At 37.3% G+C, this 18,870-nt stretch overlaps 3 protein-coding genes across 3 annotated transcripts; all 3 read right to left on the bottom strand.

Annotated features, from left to right (window-relative positions):
• Window positions 1–2,295: 2,295 nt before the first annotated feature.
• LOC112184056 lies at window positions 2,296–2,787 on the bottom strand. The gene has a single exon (XM_024322351.2). The coding sequence runs from the start codon at window positions 2,785–2,787 to the stop codon at window positions 2,296–2,298; it is 492 nt and encodes a 163-aa protein (XP_024178119.2).
• Window positions 2,788–6,901: 4,114 nt separating this feature from the next.
• LOC112190619 (protein DETOXIFICATION 40) lies at window positions 6,902–10,861 on the bottom strand. The gene is made up of 6 exons (XM_024330068.2): window positions 10,382–10,861; window positions 9,624–10,255; window positions 8,278–8,334; window positions 7,672–8,029; window positions 7,373–7,459; window positions 6,902–7,167 (listed from the first exon to the last, which is right to left on the bottom strand). Exons 1-6 carry the CDS (start codon window positions 10,712–10,714, stop codon window positions 7,108–7,110), a joined length of 1,527 nt encoding a protein of 508 aa, XP_024185836.1. The 5' UTR covers window positions 10,715–10,861; the 3' UTR covers window positions 6,902–7,107.
• Window positions 10,862–13,245: 2,384 nt separating this feature from the next.
• LOC112189309 (palmitoyl-monogalactosyldiacylglycerol delta-7 desaturase, chloroplastic) lies at window positions 13,246–15,060 on the bottom strand. Its single transcript, XM_024328611.2, has 5 exons — window positions 14,521–15,060; window positions 14,163–14,303; window positions 13,884–14,024; window positions 13,659–13,765; window positions 13,246–13,520 (listed from the first exon to the last, which is right to left on the bottom strand). The coding sequence occupies exons 1-5, from the start codon at window positions 14,815–14,817 to the stop codon at window positions 13,298–13,300; spliced, it is 909 nt and encodes a 302-aa protein (XP_024184379.1). The 5' UTR covers window positions 14,818–15,060; the 3' UTR covers window positions 13,246–13,297.
• Window positions 15,061–18,870: the final 3,810 nt, after the last annotated feature.

Below are 18,870 nucleotides of genomic sequence, written 5' to 3'. Positions count from 1 at the left end.
AGAATCGAGAAATCCTCAAAATTAAAAAGGAAGAAATTTCAAGGTACCTTACCAAACAGGTATTCAGCTATGACATTGAATGATTGTGAAGCACCATTGAAATCAAAACCAGTCTTTCCCGGCATTGTTGCCCCTGCTATGAAGTAAGGCTAATTTCACACAATCACAAAAACTGAATTAAATAATGACAAAAAACCTGAAGATAGCAAAAAAACATTCAAAACAGTGAACTTCACCGTCTCCAACAAAATTCATGGTAAAAAATTCCCAATTTAGACTCTAAAATGAAGAACTCAATACAGAAGCTAACCAATTACGACCAATGACCTCCTCGGCTCTGTAACCCACACTATTTGAAAGACGATGTTGACAAATCCATCAGCTGCTCTTCCAAGTTGATAGAAACCAAGACGACGAAGTCCTCATGGCATAGTTCGGAGAAAATTCTGAACCGAAAGGCATCGTCTTCCTTTTTAGGGTTTTTTGATGAAGAGATAGGCAGACAAGTGCAGGGGAGGAGGAAGAAGCAACAAAGGTTTTAAGGGTAGAAAGAGTTTTGGGTGTTTGGGTGGTTTAAGATCTCAATGTGATTCATGAAATTTCTAGAGAATTTTGGGGTTTCAGAACTACTAGAGAGAGATGACAAGAGAAAGATATATGAGAGAATGAGGGACTTGATTGTTTGATGGCTTCACGACAGTCATGGCCGTCACGGAGCTTGGGGTGCTCAGGGAAGAAAAGGGGTAGTTTGAGGTTGAAATGGAGTGATTTGGGAACTGGCCGAGGTTCTTGGGAAGGATTGAAGATAAAAAATTGGGTTTATAGGGTTTGATGGAAGAAGGGAAAGGTTTGGGTTGAAGAAGTCTTATTTTGACTCAAGCGCGAAAGAGAGAGAATGAAAGGAAAAGAAATGATTTGAACTTCAAATATTACTTCTCAAGTAGATCCCACAACAGAAACACAACACACTGTTGTAAGAGTGTATGACATAAAATCAAAATGTCAAAACATGGAGGGAAATCTGCCGCCTGCTGCATTTTGAGCCAAAATGCTGCCGCCTATGTTCCGACTTCACACAACAGAAAAGTGTAACTTCTGTTGTCTAATTTCTACAGGTTGCACAAGGTTTACCTAGTGGAAGATATCCAAGTAAGCTTTTTCAATCACACAACAGAAAATGTCAAGCACCGTTGTACTAAGTAACCCAAATTTCAGATTTCAAGAGCCAACCAAGACTCCAAAGTGGAAGGAAATCTGCCGCTAAATTTTTTAAGACTCAGACGACAGACATTACTTCATTTCCGTTGTGCAATGTAGTTCTGATAAAAAAGTTTTCATATTGTTGGCATTCAGACAACAAAATATAACAAGTACCGTTGTGCAATAAAGCTTACTTAAACACACAACAGATGATTTCTTTTCCGTTGTGTGATTAGTGTTGTGTGATTAGCTTTTTGTAGTAGTGTTGGTCAACAAACTGCACAACATATATTTCTTGTTTCGTTATTTTGATAAATTAAGAAAAAAAAAGTACGGGGTATCATTACACTGTTGAATTCTCATACATATATAGGTTCTGTTTTGAAGTGCATATAGCTAGTTGGTTAAAATTATTCGATGAGAAACTTTAAATTTAATTAAAAAAATATAAATTAACTAGGTTGATTGTATTTATTATTAAAATTTGCAAACACATCACGCATAAATCTATCAATTGATTAAGATGATAAGAAACTTTAGCTCGTAACATTATGTACTATTTTTGTTGTTGACATGGTGTCAATAAAAAGGTTGACACTTTTGTCTTTCACTGTTCATATCCAACCAATCTTTATAGATTCTCGTTCTTTAGCCGTTACATGAAGGGTCTTTTTGGTTGTTTGCTAGCTAGAAGATATTGCAATCCTAAATATATGATTGAAAATTACACTCATGTATATATAGCACATGGAATTCCAACTAATTTCTCGAAAACGCTAGTCTAGGTAGTTTTTCAATCAGGTCATCAGATAATGACAAGTTGAAAAAGGCAGCTAGTGTGAAGAGGATGAGTTAGATAGATAACTCAATGCAGCTAGTGTGAAGAGGATGAGTTAGATAGATAACTCAATGAAGAAGGTGAAATTCATCCATGTCTACAGAAGAAAAAGCTCTCGAGGTTTTGACATTAGCATTAACTTACATAAAGGGCAACTTTCCAAAATATACAAAAGCAGTGCTAGATGAATAGGCTAGATACATCATGTAGAAAGCTAAGGAACTTGAAATAATGGTATACCATGTCTTGCAAATGAATTACATTTTGAGTTTGGATTTGCACTTAGAATCAATTTGCTCGCTCTTTATGGAAAATGAGATGTCGCATGTGCTAAAAGCCGTAGCACCAAACTTCATGAACTTGAGCACAGTCACTTTCCCATGTAAATCAGCAGTCGAGATCAAATTGAATATCCCGGTATTCACATCTTCCATGAAATGAGGGTTTGAAATCAACTTGTCGCCCATAAGATCCACGGAGGTGGTGATGTTTATTTTCCCTCGTGCAGGGACAAAGGCATGCTCCATCGGAACCAAGCCTACAACTGTGTCGTGATAAGTAACATATGCCGTGGCGTTCTTGAAACTAAAACTTCCATAATTCCTATTATTTATCGTGACGAGCATGCTTAGCGTCACATTTAGTGTCACATTCGGAAAGAGTGTATATTGAATGTTTTCAAGGCCAACGGGTCGGGCATTGATCTCTGGTTGTTTAGGCTTGAAAACGGTGAGTGCCAATATCGTCATGACGACGAGGACTATTACTAAGAAAATAGCAGTAACAAGGCAGCAGATTTTGAGACCTCTGCTCGGACTTCTGGCACTAGTCATATCTGGGTTTCTGATAAAATTGTGGCCTACTAAGCTGGAATAAGATGGCTAATGAAGAAGAAATGGTGATCATATAGGTAAGAACATCATATATAGGAGGTTGGATCTGTTTCCTTCTGGCTAAGATAGAAAAATTTGAATGCTAAATATGGTTTATGTGATTAACACTTGCTTGTTTTGCTTGAGATGGCGGAAGATAAACGTTCACCAAGGCAGTGACAAGATGAAGCCTATAAACTAAATTGTTCGTTCAGTACACTTCAGAGTTCAGAGTTCCATTCTTGCACCAAGTAACCCAATTGAATTACAATTTTTATATGTCAATCTAATTGAATACTATCATTGACTAAAAAAAAAAAATGAAGAAGAGTCACAGCTCACAAAACATTGGGGTAAGTTAGGGTGTCAGACAGAACCCAAACCTTGTTGTGGAGTTATCAACGTAAAATATTATTGCCAAATTCGTATGTAACGCCTTTAATTGTGAGCCCGTGGGGCTATTACCTTGCCTCTCTGTCCTTTTTGGCTCTTCCGTTTTTCCAATATACCTTCGCCGGACAACGACCAAAAAGCTTTCAACACCTTCGTCACTTTCACAGCTCTCCATCTTCTTCAGATTCTACTCTCTCTCTCTCTCTCTCTCTCTCTCTCTGTGTTTCTGGCCTTGTGAGTTTTGTTCAAGATGAACGACCTGCTGACGGTTAATTGGCCGGGTTTTGATTCAATTCGTTAAAAGTTTCTACCTTTTTGACTGTGATAGTTGATTGAATTCAGTTTCATAACTGAGGGGGTCAGTGTTCTGATCTGGGTTTATTTGCTTTGATTAAGAAAAGGGTTTATGCTGGTGGGTTTGAATTGGTACTCTTTTAGATTTTTAGTGGTGGCGGTGGATGACGTTTGAGGATTTTTTTTGTTGGTGATTTCTGTGTAAAGTTCATGTTTTTAGTGAGTACCGGATGTAGTTTAAGACAAATTTTGTATTGGATGCTTTAAAGATCACAGGCTATATTTGGTACGGTTGTTATTTGTGAAAAAGCTGGCTTCTTCTTATTTATGAGAATAAGTGGCTGAAAAGCAAAACAGCAGTGACAAAGTGTTTGGTAAACTGGTTTTTTGTAAGTGCTGTCAGTTGCAAAAGCAGTGACAAAGTGTTTGGTAAACTCAAAACTTGTTTGTAGAATGACTAATTTGGACATGAAATCATTGTTTTCCCCAATTATTTAGTAATATAAAATAGTTAAAGTTCTATTTTTATGGTTCGTTTAATATTTTTACGTACATATAGATTATTCTTAACCATCAATTTTTATAAATTATGATGACCATATAATTAATATTGGACAATTTTAAAAATTATTAAAGTAATTAGACTATGCTTTTTTGGTTATGAGGGAGCATGTTCCATCCTAAAAAGCATGTATTAAACTCAATAGCATTTTGCAAAAACCTTTCCAAAGTCAATAAAATATTATGTCCTGTTGATCAAAAAATAGAATCCAATCATCATGTTCCATCTCAACATTTCATGAATTTCTACGTAAAGATCATTCTGAAACTAACGAAATTCCTTGTATTCATAAGAAATTCTAAGGGCAGCTTGACATACATTACTGCACAATAGTCTTCCCTCCTACCATCCCTATAAATTAGAGTGCTTGTTTTGAACAAAAAAGGAAATCAAGATTTGGTATAGAGTCTGCACTTTCAATTTTTACGATAACATGAATATCTGCATTACAACCTGCAAGAAATACACAACTCAGTTTAGGAGTCAATAACATATAAAAGAGCCAAGAAGAAATTAATTGAAAATGGATAAGAGATTGAAAATAAGAATCAACTCTGTTGTGTATAGAACTCATAGAAATACCTTTGAGATAATCTTTCAACTCATGAACCACCGCAGCACTTTTTACAAATGAGACAGCATAGAAATCAACTCCATTGTCCACTCCAAACTTGATATCTTCCCAGTCTTTTTCTGTAGAGCAAACCGATAGAGAAGGCCATAATTGAATATTTCAGTTGGCTAACAAGATGAAAGATGTTCTGTTGACTGGATCAGAAAAAGCACTTCATCAAAATTGGATAAAATGGTTCTTAATATAAGGAAAAATCAGAGTTGGTTTTGGGTACTTTCTGGTAAGATAACGAACTCAGTACATCAAATATAAGACATATATACACGAAAGTACAGATTTATTCTCTTGTCAGATAACGGCATGCTATGATGTCAGACTCACAATCTGGAATAGATCAAGTACTTATTTGCCTAAACAATGTCCCAGCTACTTTAGGTTAATTAACAAACACCAGCACACTAAAAGAACTAGTCTAACTCTATAGTCTGGCTTTTCTCATCAAAGTTGATCACATAAATAAATCAATGCATTCTTCAATCTCATCCCAATGACAGAGTTCTAGAATCCACCAAACCACATGCACAAAACAAGGGCATTGCTGGCGTGACAATTACTCAAAAACCCACTATCATTTTTTTTGTGCCTACCATTATGGGTCCCACATATGAAGTCTACCCACCAATGCAATCTTTGGTGACTACATTTAATTAACAAATAAAAAAATTAAAATATCTAAATACAAATAGTCAAATACTGTTTTAGAACTCGATGGGTCCTACATATTCAGCTCAGCTACTTCAAAATTGTTGTCTCTTTCATCTAAAACTAGACATTGCTCTCATCTCTCTTCAACCATCACCGAACTGCAAAATGATCTCTCCTGCAAAGCAGCAAAATGGGCAAGGATTACTTGGCTATAAATAATCACTGATAATTTTCTTTCTTTCAGGCAAGAAATATAAAACAAATGATTATCATGAATATGGACTATGTAATCATATCAACTTCCAGCTCATAAACTAAACAACTATCCTAGCTAGGGTAGAATATAAAAGCTAAAACAATAAGACAGATTTACAAACGACGGCTGAAGCTCAGGTTACAGGTAACTACAACAGCAATTGGGCAGGTACGTACATAAGTTCATATAAAAGCTCCCTATATGTTACGGATCACATACCTTCTTTCATAATACCAGATATTGCACTCCTCTCTTCTGATGTATGCATTGCAAGTCCATATCTTTTCCTGCAAGCAGGAAAACACACAAGTTAGCCAGAAAGTATCCACCTGCAATGAAATTTCATTCGGGCAACAAACTTAAAACAAACAATTATCATTCACATTGACTATGTAGTAAAAGCTGGTCCAATTAAACAGCTATTGGCATGGTTGACACATAGAAGGACAAATCTGAAGCCAAAAACTAGGTTATATTGAACAATGGTATTCTATGCATCAAGTTTTTAAGCACTTGCAATTATACAACCATAATATATCAATGGTGGTATTAGCCCACTTTTATGGAGGAGGCATGCTTAATTACAGATTCTTATCCCCTTTATTTCATAATTAAAGTTGCATGTTGTCGATAATACAACATATTCTTATTAGACTATGCTTTCAAAATCAACCATGTTCAAGGACTACTCAGGCCTTAAATATGTTTTCTTGAACTAGAACTGTACATCATTATTCACATTTACAAAAGAATAGATTTTAGGCACTTGAAGTCTTTTAGGGAGTTATGTGGTACGTGAACACTTAATTCACCGTTAAATATTAGTCAACATATATAATATCTCCGTTCATTTTGTCCGTTAAGAAAACATGAAGCTCCCGTCTTTAGATAACTGTAAGTGGACATGGGGTGGTGCTCGGAGCCTCGAAGGGGGAGAGCAGTATTACCTTTCACCATGACGGTAGAAACTTATTGATCGATTAGGGTTCTGATTATATATGCGAGATTATTGTAGATGATTAGACTATTGAATAACCGTAGAGACCCCTGTATGGCTGTATATTTAATCCTGGAGAGGGATTCATTCAATTAAGCAATTCAGAACTTAATAACCGATCGAGAACCAAACTTACTGTAGCTAGAGAGATGTGTGTTAACGTCTTGAAGGTCATAACACAGTTATTATCTACAAAAACTTCTCACTATTTCTTGTCTCAAGAAAAAATATCTTATATGGAAATGATTAACAATATAAAGATGTTATAGTAACATTATTTTCACGTCACTAATAATTAAGTTTCCTGACTTTTAAATTGAGCAATTTTTACAGCTATTATATCAAAGTACAAAGTTGCATTTTGAATAAAATCTCGTAGAATAATTTCATCCTACATATATATGATAACTTCTTTCTCAGCCTTTTACTGGTTCCTTCACGTCCCACTTGTTCAACCTTTTGGCTGCCTCTTCCACCTGAAATTCGATCCAAGTTATCACTTGGTAGTTAGTACAACTAACAGTTCAACACTAGCTAGCCTGTGATGACTTATAACATTGGATTATTAAGTTATTAACTTCATTGTAAAAAACCGAACAACGAAATATCCGAAATGTAAAAATCTGATAGCTAATGAAGGCTAGGGATCGGAAAAAGTAATCGTAGTAACACTAGTATTACCTCCTTCTTCCAGTCTGTTTGAACGGTGATCCATATTAGAATGATTGTTTGCATCAACGTGCCCGCCATCATCCCTAACCATATTCCCTAAACCAATATTAAACAGAGTCAGTAACTTACTAGTATAATACATAGCATTGGTGAAATTTTAGTTTTCCATCATACATTAACATTAATACTTAAGTATATAATATACTAAGCAAATTAACCACATTTGCATATTAATGTGAAGTCTTAAGTAACTCGACTCGAGCTGGCATCACATATATGTAACTCGGGGTACTTCATTAAGTAATTACCTTAGCGCCAAAGTTGAAGTAAAATCCAAGAAGGGCACCAAGTGGTACTCCAACAAAGTAATAACAGCCCACATTTACATACGCCACAAAAGCTTGCCATCCACACCCAACAGCAACACCGGACAAGACAGGCTGAATTCCATTGAGGAGGAGGGTGAGGGCAAGAAGAGGGGTAAGATCTGAGACAGCAGCGGCCACGACTTCACCCTCCGTGAAGGCGTAGCTGATAACATCACGAAAAATAAGAACAACTGTTGCTGCGATGACGGAGATGATGAAGGAGATCGTAGTCACCACGATGACAGAAAATGCTGTGGACTTGGGATTTCCGGCTCCAAGCTCATTGCTTACTCGCACACTGCATGTATACTTGCACGTACCCATCATTAACAATAATGCTAAAATAAGTATAGTCCTCGTATATATATTGAATGTGTATAAATATAACTCACATATTAAAAAATATAACTTTGCTTATGAATTCATAAAAGTTTGGTTCACTTCATCCATTGTCAATTGGTTTTGGATATGCACTCCAGATTATTTTATACATTATATTATGTCAGACATTAACTCTGAATTCATATAAAAAATTATTCAACTGACCTTGCAGCTGCATTTAACCCAACTGAGATCATGAACACCCATCCTGATATAGTCGTGCTGCATTAATCAATTAGCCAAATGTCATATATATATATATACATACATCATGCATACATATGTCATTATGTGTGGTACTATAGACTAGAGTCAGTAGAGTGTATGGCATATTTGGCAATTTTACAATTGTTGGGTCGATTTTTTAACAGGTTGGAAACCCAAAGTAATGTTCGATATGCCATATTATATATATATATATATATATATATATATATATTATAGAATTTTCATGCAGTAGAGCAATTTTCGCTAGTCGGTGCTTAATAGAATATATCATTTTAGTTGAGACTTTTGTTATTATCTCAAGAAGTTCCATTGATGTTAATTGTAATCCGGGGTTTATGCAATCCCCCATGTATTCTGGAGTTTCATTAATCAAGGTTTGAGGGCAGCCGCACCGGCCCTTATTAAAAAAAATAAAAAACAAACAAACAACAATTATTTTAGTACTCTTTATAAATCAATAAATAACTCTTCTGATTCAGCTATGTAAGTTTTTAATTTTGACTTCTTTAATTTGGATTGTTGTCAAGATTAAATTACAAAGTAATTTATTATTTAAATTAAAAAAGCTGAGATGTCAATTTCCGATCATCATATCCCTCAAGGATAAAGAAGATGAGGAAAAAAACAGAACATATTATAGCCAATTATTTGGCAATCACAACCACAATAATATATATAGGCAGCCAAAAGGGATAATATGGATGCATCATCCATATTTTGGGCAGAAAAGTTAATTGGATGGCCAAGCATACATGAGAAAATGACTTTTGGACCATAAAATTAAATCACTTTCAGATAGCTAGGAACTTGTCAAAAAAAAAAAGGTGAGTTGAATTATTCCAAAGTTTCCAACCAATCTTCTCCACAAAAAAGAACAAAAACAAAAAAGAAACTGTACCAAGAATAAGAATAGTTTCGTTTTCATGCCGGTGAGTACTAAGAATAAGAATAGTTAACAACCACCATATGATATATTGATGAGAAATTCTTAGGTGGGGGTTTTACAAACCCAATCAGAAAAAAAGAAATTTTTCATCTTTTTTGAAACTACCCCTACACCCTAAAGTGTAATACCCAAAACACCCCATTGCTAGACGGTGATTGATCCTCCCACCACGTGCCCGTGCGGTCAGCCCGACGCAAGATTCTCTCATGATTAAACTAAATTCAGTAAATTGTCACAATATGTGAATAGCTAGCGCATGTGGTCAAAATAGTAGTATCCCACATTGATTGGCCACTATATAAATGATTAACAAAAAACAAAACCAATAAAGACTTACCAAATCGAGAGCGAGTCAAGAGCCAACTCAGGATTTTCCAGCAAGCCAGCCAGCAGAACCAGAATCTGAAAATACCACGTCTCTAAACAAAGCATCACTGCAGACGCCACCGATAATTTGAAGAATCCATACAACCCGGTGAACGCTTGCCACGTAAAACCGCTCCACGTGTGCTTGCACCTCTCGCTTTTAACGATGTATACAAACTGCGCCACCACAGTGATCCACCACGACAGGCTGAGCGCCAGCGACGCGCCCAGAAGCCCAAGCCCAATCTTGTACACGGCCACCCAGCTCAGCAAGAGGTGTACGGCTAGTGTCACTGCTGATATGTATGCACTTGGAGTCACTATGCTTTGAGCTTGGAGGAATTTCTGGATCGGGAAGTTGACGGCGTAGGCAAAGATTTGAGGGATCAGGCCGTAGACGTAAATGGCGGCGGCAGCGGCGATTCTGGGGGACTCGCCGAGAAAGATTAGAGCTGGTTCTGAGAAGATGTAGACCAAGGTGAGGAGGAAACCGACCAACGTTAGGAGGATGGTTGATCTTTGTAGATATATGCCTAGCATTTCGTACTTTTGAGCTCCATATGCTTGTCCACATAGCGTCTCCACCGCACTTCCCATGCCTAACTGATATATTTGGAAAATCAAAAAGAAATATACTGTTAGATTACGGAAGAAAAAAAATCGTAATGAAGGTATTTTTCTATATGTATTCTATGAAAACATATGGTATTTACACCGTAGTGACCTTACCATGAGGCCATAGGCGAACACTTGGATTCCATTGTTTCCGAGAGAAGCAGCGGCGAGCTCAAGATTACCAAGGTGGCCGGAGAAGATTTGGGTGGACATGGACATAACGTAGTTGATCATGTAGACGACCACTGCCGGACCGGCGAGGAAGAAAAGGAGCTTCGACTCGATCCATAGAGCAGGTTTGAGACGCTGCAAGAACGGCCTATCTGTGTCGGATAATATTCTTTCCAGCTCAGTGCTACTCGAGTGGTCATGCTTATCTGTTAAGGATGGGGAGGATGAAATGGGTTGAAGGAGAGGTTGGTAGGTATCGTCTTGGGAAGAACCCATTAGGATAGAGGTGGGTTTGGATTTTTTAGGGTGGTAAACAGTCTAGTCTGAGCAATCGAGCATATATAGCAGGAACGGAGTGACAAAATTGCATTGATATTTTGCGTGAGGCTGCCAGGTCTGACCTAACTACGGGTTGGAGAAAGTTGACGTACGTGGAAGTTGCCAGTTTTGGTTTGCCTGCAGCTATCCATCAATTTTCACTGATAGAATAATTGTGTAAACATAGTTATGTGCTTTAATGAAATTTGGTCCTGAATTATGGTGTGTTTAATACATTGCGAAATAACGTCTAGAAGGTCATGAATGTTGTAATTTGTTATAAATTCTTATATCATCACTTGCGTAACAAGTATTAATGTTTTAACGGAGGTTTAGACCGACTTCAATAGAGATGCCAGATCGATGGAGGTTGTATTTTCCCATTTTCACTCAATTACATAACAATCAAAACACCACTTGATTGAATTGGTGAAGTTATGTACCATTACTTAAATGTCTTAAGTGGATCAAGTTGTGACTCGTTTATATGGTTTAAGTGAGTCATCCAATTCAACCCAATTAAATGGGTAAGGTGGATCATTGCGAGTCACCGTGTAGTAAATAGGTTATGTTTGAGTTTGTATTTTTGACACGATTATTAAATGAGTAGAGTTTGGGTTGTTTATTGTGGTACGTCTAATACCTTAATACAACAAGAACCCAACATGACCCGACCCGACTCATTGACAACTCTATGGTTTTTCATGTAACCTCATTCGTCCTAATAATTTCACAAGAATCCCAATGATTAATTCAGAATTAAATCACAAACCAAACCCAACTACCAGGCGGGTTTGTGTACTTTGGCTAAATGAACGACTCATATGATCTGCATTTGAATTCTGAAGGTCGCTCCAGTTATCGGAATTGAATCAAATTTAGAAGGACAACGGCAATATGATATGGATGCATCATCAATTATGATCTTTGTTGCCATTCCTCTCTCGTCTCTTTAAATTTTGCAAATTTTGATTTATAAGATTTTCCTTATCTTCATTGGTTTCAGGAACTATGGTATCGTTAGTTAAGTCAATCAAAATGCATATGCAAGAAACCAAAAGAAAAACTTTATCAAATTAACTACTAATCCAGAAGAATGAGAAGGTGGATCCATGTATATGATTGTCTCGGTGTTCTTTGTATGCAATCCGGCATGAAGAGCAGGCATTATTGCGTGCAAGGCCCGGCGCTGCAATGTTGTAATTAAGATCACAATTGAAGCTGACTCCCGAATTGTTTGTCAAATGTCGCATCTGAAGGAACTCTCGAGGGCCACCTCCGATCAGCCCTTACATCTTGGAAGGCCCCTCCGACGACGACGCAGCGAGTGCGTGCGGTCGGACAAGTCATGGAACCTCTCGATCTGGCGAAACCAAGCTCGTGAGGCGCGTTTAAAAGTTTTCTAGTATTATGTACCCACTAAACCCTATGTAATTATAAATGAGAACAAAGTTCTTCAAAAATTTATTATTCAATTAACATAGAGGCCGTGGATGTGCTTTCTGTTGTTTATATTAAATTTTAATTGATTTAAACTTTTAATCAACCGAAGAGGGAGAGTCAAACCTGGAATTTCTGCAAATACTTTGTTAGACAAAAATGCATTGTAAATAGACTAAATACTAGGGGTGTGCAAAACACGGTACAAACCGGCCAAACCGGTCGAAACCGACCGGTAAATATGGTTTGGTTAAGGTTTTTAAGCTTTAAAATATGAAAGCCGGTTCAATATCGAACCAAACCGTTTATGAATTGGCTTGGTTTGGTTTTTCTTTTACTTGAACCGCGAAACCCGAACTGACCGGTATGTATTAAATATAATAGGGAAAAAATTAAATTTATATACATAATATATATATATATATATATATATATTTATTTATTTGTGGATAGTTTTTTATAAGTAAGTTATAAATCTCCAATTATAATTTAATTCTCAAAATGATATACTACCATATTGAATCCTAGACCCAAAAGGCTTAAAACCCAAGTGAATCATTTTGAAACTATTTTGGATTTTGTTCTTTGAATATTAGTTTTGGATTTTGATTATTAAATTTTTATTATTGAGACTGAGTTTTAGTATTTTTACTATGAATTTTTCGTAAACAAAACGTCAATGCTATATAGGTTAAAATGGTAAAATCGTCTTACCGACCGAACAAAACCATCTTTAAATGGATTGGATTGGATCGGATTAAGTTTATTTTATTCGATGATTGGTTGTCTAAAATGTCTAAACCGCTTACTTTGGCATAGAGACGGTTTGGAGTCAAAACCGATCCAATCCAATCGGCGTGCAGCCCTACTAAATACTAGTTGATATGCGATTTTCTATCTTTTAAATTGATCAATACAAAGAGAACTACTCTTAACAGATCGAGTTGAAATTCAGGCAACTAGTTTAGGCAGGACTTATCGAATTCCACATAGGCGATGCATGAAATTAAGCAGATCGAAGGTACAAAAGATTAATCAGGACACGTGATTAGAGGTACGTAGTTACAGGTACTGAGCAATAAACTAGTTAATCTTCATTGCTTATTTCATGGCAGCCATGGTTGTTTTGGTCTCCAAAGCTTTACGTTTCTTATGAGCCTCAGATGGTACTTTCACATCAGTTGCCAACCCTAGAGCTTCAAGAAATTTTATGATGTACCAAGTCAGGTCAAACTGCCACCATTCGAGGCCCTGTCGAGCCGAATATTCGAAAGCATGGTGATTGTTGTGCCACCCTTCTCCAAATGCAACCAATGCCAACCACCTAATTAATGTAATTTAATTAACAAGTTTAGTAGTAAAGATATGAAAACAGCAGATCATATGATCAGTAATTTAAAATCTCTGTTTATTTAATGATGATTAATTACTTAATTGAAGTGATAAATAGGCATATATGTACCAGAGATTCTTAGACAGATCACTGGTCTTCCATGCTTGATATCCCCATATGTGGCCGGCCGAATTCACTAGCAATGTGCCGTGGAAAACATAAACCATCCTCACGCCCTGAAATGATAAATTTGTTATCATATTTGTAAGTGGATGTATAACAACGTCAATGTAGAATTTTTTATTTTTGAAGGAAAAAGAAAGAAGTAATTAAAGAGTTAAAATCCTCACGTACCATTCCCCAAACGATGAACGGAAATCCACCAACTGCATATAAAATGCCTCCAAGAATAATTGAGTGTAAAAGGTAAGTATTATGAAGAAACCTATAGAATGCTTGCCTTTTCAAATCTTCAACATTCCGTAGTCCTCCATACTGCAAATTAATTGATTAGGCTATTTTCAAAGATAAACTGAAAAATCAAAAACCAGAGTTTAGGTGGTGTACATTCAGTTGTATATATGTGTGTATCTGAGTATCTGTGTGTGTGTATGGTAAATCTAAATTACATACTCTTCCAAAACGAGCGTTGCTATCAAGAATCCAACCCATGTGACTAAACCAGAAACCTTTTAGTGGGCTATGAGCATCTTTCTCTGTATCTGTATACTGGTGGTGGTAACGGTGTGTGCTCACCCAATCAATGGGACTACCCTACAAAACCATCATTTCATTTTCGTTAAACAGCTTCAAAAAATAAAATAATTAATATAAATATAAACTGTTCCCGGCCGGCGAGGGCTAGCTGCTCATCAATTGTGTTCCCTGCGCAAGGATGTTGTTGTTGACTAGCTAGGTACATACATGGCTAGGTACGAATGGTATTTACCAATACAAAGAATAACTATATAATCTGTAGCTAGGTACGTACCTGAGCTGAAAGAACTGCAAAATAGGCAAACAAGTACTCGAGCAACTTGGGAAGCCTGAAGCTCCTGTGCGCAAGGTTTCGGTGATATGAAAGAGTGATTCCCAATCCGGTTACGTAAACGAGCGCGAGTGCTACCCATAATGCAGACCAATTGAAATAAAATGGCCCAAATAAAGCAAGAACATGCATGGACGCAAACACTGCAGCTGTGACTAGGTCAAGTAAATTCCATTTCCTTCCCCTGAAACGTGCGCGAGGCGTCATCAGAAGCGCCACCCAAATCCCCGGAAGCCCCATCGATCCGATCTTAACTCACTGAACTGAAATGAACTGTTCTGCACTCAAGTACTTGTTCACTACTCCACCAATGCCTCTGCCTCAGAAACTTGTATGGAGCTGCTCATACATATATTACTAGGGATTTTACTGAAGTGAGTTAAATTAGTTTAATAAATTTTCACGCAATAAGTAGGTGATACCATGAGTTCTACTCTCAATATACTCTAAAATCATAAGAAACAGATCTCCTTGCTTTTATTGTGCCTGAAACTCAATACACGTACGAGATCAAAACCGATGGAAAGTTAATCCTCTTTCACACGATGGTAGATGACAATGACAGATCTCTTAGGACTTTGTGCCATTATCTGCTACCCTAAAAAAACTACGATGGTAATGAATGCACACCCATTCCCTGAAGATGCATGCAAACCCACTCCCTTGGTCGGCATTTTGAAAAACTGGATAAGAACGACATGCATCAGTATTAATTAAGCATGGGAATCGCTTTCTTTCAAAAATAAATTGATTCTATGCACCGTCACTGTCTATTGATAGTATCAATTGAAAGCTGAAACGCAAGCTTGAAGATGAAGCAGAATAGAGAGAAAAGAGAGAAAGCTCTCTAACTATTTATGCAGAAATTAAGTTGTTGAGATCGTTACAGGGTTTATATAGTAGCTGGAGGATAAGAGGGATAGAGTACACGTGTCTGCTCATAACACATCCTGAGCTAATTACTAACAGAAAACTTAATTAGTAGAGAATACGTGACTAATCCTAATTAACCCTAATTAACAGAAAACACACAAAAGAGGGCTAATAAGCTGTAGTAATCATGCTATATGGTTAACACCCAAGTAAACCTTGTACAATCATCAATGAACAGGACAAAGTATCTATAACCATCTATGGAGAGATGTGGGGAAGAACCCCAAACATCAGAGTGTACAAGTTCAAAGGGTGAGGCACACCTAGTTTGAGAGGCAGAAAAATGTAGCTTATGAAATTTTCCTAGCAGACATGGCTCACACACTGTCTTCATACAATCTACAAGTTGTTCTATCTTGCATTTCTGCAACATGAGTTTGACAATTTCATTTGCAGGATGACCAAGTCTTTGATGCCAAATATTATGCTTCACTTGTTGTCCAAGAAATGCAGATTGCTGAGGAGTTGTAGATGCTTGCACAGAATCTTTATTATTTCCACTTATTGGTGCAGAAGCTTTATTGAATATGGGCAGATCAAATGTTATGGGGTATAGGCCTTGCTTACTCAGCCCCTGGTACAAAATTTTGCCCTGTACCTTGTCCTGAATCACACACATAAATTCATCAAACCACACACTGCAGTTATTTTGTTTGCACAATTGATAAATGGAAAGTAAATGTGCAGCAAGATCAGGAATAAGCAAGATATTGTCTAGTTTGAGTATTCCCAACATGGCATTGCCAATATGAGTAATGGCAAGTTGGTTACCATTACCAATCTGCACTCCATCAGTTGTAGGATAAGGGATCACATTGTTAAGCACTTGAGGATTGTGAGTCATATGATTAGTAGCTCCAGTATCAGCAAGCCAGTATTGGGGTGCAAGATTGGTTGCAGCAAGCAGTGCAGTTGTTTCTTCAGGTTCACTTTGTTGACCAGGGAATCCAATAATGAAGTAGCATCTATCTACTGTATGTCCATGCCTTCCACAGTATTGACATCCACCTTGAGTGGTTGAGTTGTTAGCATTCTGAGCATTAGGGAGAGATCTGCAGGTTTTGGCCCCATGACCAACCTTGTTGCACCACTGACAAGTGAGATTGTTGCCTGTATTGCCAGTTGGTCTAAAACCACCAGTATTGCCATTCATTGGAGTGCCTCTGCCACCAGCAAAATTATTGTTGTTGTATCCTCTGACAACATTATTATTAGATCTCCCAGTGCCTCTACCAGCATAAAAACCAGCAACACCAGTAGGTGTATTGAACACAGGATATGTTGGAAATGGTGTGAAGCCATAAGGCATGGCAGGAATAGGCATGTAGGGTGTTTGAGCAGAGATGGGGTAAGCAGGCAGGCCTGATGTAGAAAAACCAGGTGGAATAGTAGAAGCGGCATATGAAGGAGTCTGCATGGCATATGAAGGAGTCTGCATTTGTGGTTGTGAGGATGATGCACATGAGGAAGTCTGCATTTGTGACTGAACTTGAGTAGTAACTGGTACAGATGGAGGAGAAGATGTAGTGCACGAAGACTGAGTGGGGGAAGCTTGAGTTGGAGTATTGATCTTGGCAATCATTGCAGTGAGTATGCCCTGAATACCCTGAGCTTCATTTCCAATATCCATTTCTGCGGCTTTAAGCAATGTTTTTAGTTGACTCAAGGAACAGCTGGTGAATTGAGCTCTAATCACAGTCTTAATTGCAGCAAATTCAGATGGTAGACCATTAAGCACTGTAACAACAATATCATCATCATCTATAGCAACTCCTACAGTTTCTAGTGCATCCTTTGCAGTCTTAATCTTGTCAAGGTAGGTTTCAATGTCATCAGATCCTTTCTTTACATTCTGAAGATTTGACTTGAGCTGCAAAATATTCTACTTGTTTGCATCAGCAAATTTCAGTTTGAGTCTAGTCCATAAGTCCTGAGCTGATTTACTACCAACGGCACATGTCATAGCTACTGGACTCAGAGTTTGACCAATCATATTCACAATACTTTGATCCTGTGTCTTCCAAGAGATAAAATCAACAGAAATGGTGCTTGAACTCCCATCAGAAGCACGAATAAACTGAGGTGGACATGGATTTGTGCCATCAACAAAACCAAACAGATTTTGGCCCCTAAGAAATGACTCCATCCGAAACAACCAGGTGGGATAGTTGGTTTCATCAAGAAGAATGTTTGGTAGGAAAACTATGGTTGATTGAGTGGTATGAATCTGATTTGGAAGAATAGATGTAGTCATGGCTGTATGGATCTAAGTGTAGGCAAGTGTATTAACAAAGTTACAGCTTAAATTGCAAAGTTAGGGTTTCAATCTCAAGGAAAATTGTGGATCTGAACGAATCTATCAACTGTTATCAAGATTGTATATATCAACATGCTCAGTATGAAAAACCAAAGCTTCGAGTTAAGAACAAGTATGAGTTGCAGCAGAATCACATAATCTTCGTCAAAAATTTGGACTAGAAAATCTGCAGAATCAAAGAACGAACTTATCTGAAACAAGAAAAAGCTCAATCCGAGCATAGAGTAGTAAGATTTGATGCTCCAAGGTCGTGGCTCTGATACCATGAAAGCTGAAACGCAAGCTTGAAGATGAAGCAGAATAGAGAGAAAGCTCTCTAACTATTTATGCAGAAATTAAGTTGTTGAGATCGTTATAGGGTTTATATAGTAGCTGGAGGATAAGAGGGATAGAGTACACGTGTATGCTCATAACACATCCTGAGCTAATTACTAACAGAAAACTTAATTAGTAGAGAATACGTGACTAATCCTAATTAACCCTAATTAACAGAAAACACACAAAAGAGGGCTAATAAGCTGTAGTAATCATGCTATATGGTTAACATCAATTTGATACATGCATCCTTTGCTGAAGTATCCCAGCATCGGTTTTGGGTTCCCAGACGAACTTCACAGTTCTTTTCAGACTATAGTATAGTGAAGGAAAGGTTCAACATGCACATGAGCTCAGCCCAAAGGCACAAGAAAAGCAACTGGGCATTCTTGGTTCGAGCCACCAGCACTGTAGGCATTGGGAAGACAAGTGAAAATCGTCTGTTTGTATATCTGCACAATTACAATATCAAGAATCATACCTTGAAAAAAGGTATCGCAATGATAATATGGATGATGAATGAATATGAGGTCGAGAAATCTTGGACTTTGTTATTGCTTCGGAAAGTATACATGGAGATCCATCATATGGTACACAGCCCAAATGTATCTTAGTGGATGGTGAAGTTTTCATAGCTAGGAAAGATGGTATGGAGTTGGGATCATCTAATCTGAGAGAGAAGGCATATAGGGGGGTTCTACACTTTGCGTTCGACGTTATATGTGGAG

The sequence above is a fragment of the Rosa chinensis genome, chromosome 2, assembly GCF_002994745.2.
Source record: "Rosa chinensis cultivar Old Blush chromosome 2, RchiOBHm-V2, whole genome shotgun sequence".
NCBI lineage: Eukaryota > Viridiplantae > Streptophyta > Magnoliopsida > Rosales > Rosaceae > Rosa > Rosa chinensis.
The sequence above is the reverse complement of the archived record's forward strand: the minus strand, read 5'-3'. Positions and strand labels throughout refer to the sequence as shown.

Coding starts and splice junctions, on each gene's coding strand:
- LOC112184056 (XM_024322351.2), bottom strand. CDS start 2,787: ATGACGATATTGGCACTCACCGTTTTCAAGCCTAAACAACCAGAGATC.
- LOC112190619 (XM_024330068.2), bottom strand. CDS start 10,714: ATGGGTTCTTCCCAAGACGATACCTACCAACCTCTCCTTCAACCCATT. Junction 10,256..10,381: donor TGTTCGCCTATGGCCTCATG/GTAAGGTCACTA, acceptor CAAATATATCAG/TTAGGCATGGGAAGTGCGGT. Junction 8,030..8,277: donor GGGTTAAATGCAGCTGCAAG/GTCAGTTGAATA, acceptor GTATACATGCAG/TGTGCGAGTAAGCAATGAGC.
- LOC112189309 (XM_024328611.2), bottom strand. CDS start 14,817: ATGGGGCTTCCGGGGATTTGGGTGGCGCTTCTGATGACGCCTCGCGCA. Junction 14,025..14,162: donor GCAACGCTCGTTTTGGAAGA/GTATGTAATTTA, acceptor ATTAATTTGCAG/TATGGAGGACTACGGAATGT. Junction 13,521..13,658: donor GATCTGTCTAAGAATCTCTG/GTACATATATGC, acceptor TACATTAATTAG/GTGGTTGGCATTGGTTGCAT.